This window comes from Cordyceps militaris, assembly GCF_000225605.1.
Source record: "Cordyceps militaris CM01 unplaced genomic scaffold CCM_S00006, whole genome shotgun sequence".
NCBI lineage: Eukaryota > Fungi > Ascomycota > Sordariomycetes > Hypocreales > Cordycipitaceae > Cordyceps > Cordyceps militaris.
The window spans coordinates 57,941-61,375 of record NW_006271974.1 but is presented as its reverse complement, the minus strand read 5'-3'; the positions used below and the strand labels follow the sequence as shown (position 1 = coordinate 61,375).

Genomic DNA, 3,435 nt, shown 5'->3' with positions numbered 1-3,435 from the left:
ATGGTAGCTATGCGATCCACCGTCTTCTTCGCCCTGGCCGGCTCAGTGTGGTCCTGGGACACGTCCAAGGACATTGCCTCGGCCAAGCAGGTGCAGAGCCGTGTGGCCGACCTGCAGGCCTCGCTGTCGCTCTCGGTCAACAAGGAGAACCCGCCGTACCAGTCGGCCGACATTGCCAACGAGCCTGCGTGCCCCAGCATGATTACCAGCTGCAAGACCATGTACTTCCGCAACATGAACTGGCTCGACAGCGTGGGCAAGATCATCATCACCGCGAGCGCGCACGTTGACGGGGACCTCGAGACGCGCCACACGGGCGGCACTCCCATGGCGGACAAGGTGACGACCAAGACGTCCACCATGGACACGACGTCGACGACCAAGGGCTGGAAGGTCGGCCTCAAGCTGGGGGGCTCCAACGCGGCCGCGGGCCTCGCGGGCGACGTCTCGGGCGAGTACAGCGAGCAGTACACGAACGCGAAGCAGACGACGATTGAGCGCTCTGTCGAGAAGTCGTGCCCGCCGGACCACCGCTGCACGATCCAGACCATCACGTACCAGGCCAAGATGCCGGGCAACTGCTTCTCGCACCCCATCATCGACTGCGGCGGCGGCTACGACGTGTGCGGCTCGTTTGCCAAGACGCCCGTTGCCGGCCGCTACCCGACCACCGACGTCAAGGACTTTATCTTTAAGCCCTGCGACCAGATGCTCGACTTTGGCACGCGCCAGTGCTCCCGCGACTTTACCAAGACGGCACCCTGCGAGATCTCGGTCCCCATCCTCAACAGCGCCGGCCAGCCGTACTCGCACATGATTACCACCCAGGAGAAGCTGACCAATGTCGCGGCTCGCGACGAGGGCAAGGCGGCGCGTCGCAACCAGGTGACTACGAGGGAGGTCGTGACGCCCCCCGCAGATCTCATTGTGGAATTCCTTGACGATATCTAAACACATCTGACCTTGGTGGAATCTTTGCATAGGGTAGAGGAGTTGAGAGTATACCTTTATCTCTTTCTATCATAGATGCTCATTATTCTGGAACACCAAATAAAATATTGTTGCGAAATACTGTGGCTAAATACTGTTGACGAGTGACAAACCATGCAGTGCGATGACGTAGCATGGGGGGATATCACTGGCGGCAAAATGAAACATGATGCATGGCTATTCATAACGCGGAAAAAAGTGAAATGCAATTGCATAATGAATAGAAGGAAGGGCCTGTAACTTGTACAAATAAGGTCTATGTGTGGCCGCTATTCGGTACAACTCCGATTTCGTCTTCTATGTACCCTCGGCTGTGCCAGGATCCCCAGTGTGGTAGTATGCAGCGCACTATATATAGCCTGTACCCGTACGGTGACCGACTTGAAGGAGAAAATTGACATCCTGTGCGAAGCCCTACCCTTTCGCATTTCCTGACACCAGGCAGCTTCTTCTGTCTTCGCGGAAGTCGTCCGAGTCACTGCTCTTCATGTACCAGCCTGGCATGCCGGTGCCACAGCGTCCGACTTGGCTGCAGGGTTCAAATAAATAATCCTCGAGCGGCCTCTCTCCTGCTGCTCAATCTTGGACGCGAGCGTTACATGGCCGTGTTGTAGATTGCTATATTAAAGCTGCCGGATCGTGACTGGTCAACTGGTGCAGATCTTTCCCTATCGCAGTCTGGCACCGCTGCCGTCGACCAAGTACTATAAAGCTGTTTATGAATTGCTGCAGGACAATATAGTAGCAAATGGCGTTGCATGTCCCTTTTTGCAGCGAGTTCTGCATGCGGCTGAGCCCAGACTACAAAAGTCCCCGCCAAGCGGAAGTAATGAACGGTCCAGACCCTTTAGACGGTCGCCAGATGGTGTCGTGATACGAAGTTGATCATCTAGATTAGGATTCCATACAGTGTAAGAAAGTAGCATCGAGTTCTTACAGCCTGTCGACTTGGAGTATAAAATTCGGTGCTTTTCCTCTCACCAAGACGAACGATTCAACACGCAGGACCAAGACAAGTCAACCAGAGACAGCCTCTTCCATACTCATATTTACACACTCATCATCTGCTGCCCGTCATGCACATACTTTACAAGCTGGCACTAGCCTTGCCATTGATTGGCATCGTCCAGGGCCTGGTCGCCGAGAGTCGCCAGATCGGTCCCGGCAAGCCGCCCGGCGGCCCGCAGCACGTGCGCGTCGTCGGCATCAGCGTGCTCGGCACCGGCTGCCCCAAAGGCACGGCCGACGTGCAGGTCGATGCCACGGGCACGCTCTTTGAGGTGACGTTCTCCGCCTACGAGGTGCAGACGGGGCCGGACACGAAGCCGGCCGATTGGCGCAAGAACTGCAAGCTCACCATCAACATGGAGTTCACGCCTGGTTTCCAGTAGGTTTAAACCATGATGAGTCGGTTGTTCCCGAAGCTGACAGGAAAAGATTCTCCATTGTTGATACGGACATGTATGGCTTTGCCGAGATTCCTGCCAAGGTGAATGGTGTGTGCGTCAATACGTACTCGTTCACTGGTGGCGGATCGGAGCACGTCGACTTTAAGCTGCCGCTCAACGGCCCGTACAGCGGCAACTTTGACCTCCATTCGAACCCGGGCATTTCTTCCTTCTCGCCGTGCGGTGGAAGCACCGCCATCCTCAATATGAACACGGCGTGCTCCATCACCCCGACGACTCTGCCAGCGCTGATTGCGGTGAGTCGGTTGCGCTTGCAGCAGGCAGAACTCGCAGCTAACAAAGGATACAGGTTGATCACATCAGTGGCGTTTTAACGGTCAAGTTTCATTTGGAGTGGCGCCCGTGCCCGTAGAGGTCCTAGTACGTGTTTGACAAGTTGTACGAGTTCCGCTGGTAGTACAAGTGGTACAACTTCTATTGGCAGTTCAAATTGTACAAGTTCTGTCGCAGTCTATACAAGTCCAGCTTGTAATCGAGTCACCCAGTATGCAAGTTGATAATTCTGATCAATTGTAAAAATTCATTGAGGAGTTCCACAACCAGGTATAGCCACTATGTACTGGTATACTTTGAAAACATATTTCGTTGAAGCTAAAATTTACACTATTTCTATTATAACACAGGAGCCAGTCCTTGCACACCTTGGCCAATCCAGCCGCCTCATGAGTATCGTCAGTTGCCATTTTATTTCTTGGGAGGCTCGCCAGCATTGCCACCATTGCCGCCGTTGCCGCCGTTGCCGCCATCGGGGCCCTTGGCAGCACCACCCTCACCTGCGGGCTTGGCCTCACCACCTTCACCTTCGGGCTTAGCCTCACCACCCTCGCCACCCTTGCCGGCCTCACCAGCCTTGCCGGCCTCACCAGCCTTGCCGGCCTCACCAGCCTTGCCGGCCTCACCAGCCTTGCCGGCCTCACCAGCCTTGCCGGCCTCACCCTCCTTGCCGGCCTCACCCTCCTTGCCGGCCTCACCCTCC

General features: G+C 55.6%; 3 protein-coding genes across 3 annotated transcripts in view; 2 read left to right on the top strand and 1 right to left on the bottom strand.

Moving 5' to 3' along the window:
* On the top strand, nt 1-951 carry CCM_07317 (uncharacterized protein; the record flags this gene model as incomplete). The annotated part of the gene is made up of 1 exon (XM_006672458.1): nt 1-951. One exon carries the CDS (start codon nt 1-3, stop codon nt 949-951), a length of 951 nt encoding a protein of 316 aa, XP_006672521.1.
* Nucleotides 952-2,066: 1,115 nt separating this feature from the next.
* CCM_07316 (uncharacterized protein) lies at nt 2,067-2,811 on the top strand (the record flags this gene model as incomplete). The annotated part of the gene is made up of 3 exons (XM_006672457.1): nt 2,067-2,377; nt 2,428-2,695; nt 2,749-2,811. 3 exons carry the CDS (start codon nt 2,067-2,069, stop codon nt 2,809-2,811), a joined length of 642 nt encoding a protein of 213 aa, XP_006672520.1.
* Nucleotides 2,812-3,143: 332 nt separating this feature from the next.
* CCM_07315 (uncharacterized protein) overlaps nt 3,144-3,435 on the bottom strand; it is a gene marked incomplete at both ends in the record, with an annotated part of 1,740 nt that continues 1,448 nt past the window's right edge. The window contains one exon of the mRNA XM_006672456.1: nt 3,144-3,431. Within this exon, the coding sequence (XP_006672519.1) occupies nt 3,144-3,431 (288 nt within the window). The remainder of the gene's footprint in view (nt 3,432-3,435) is intronic.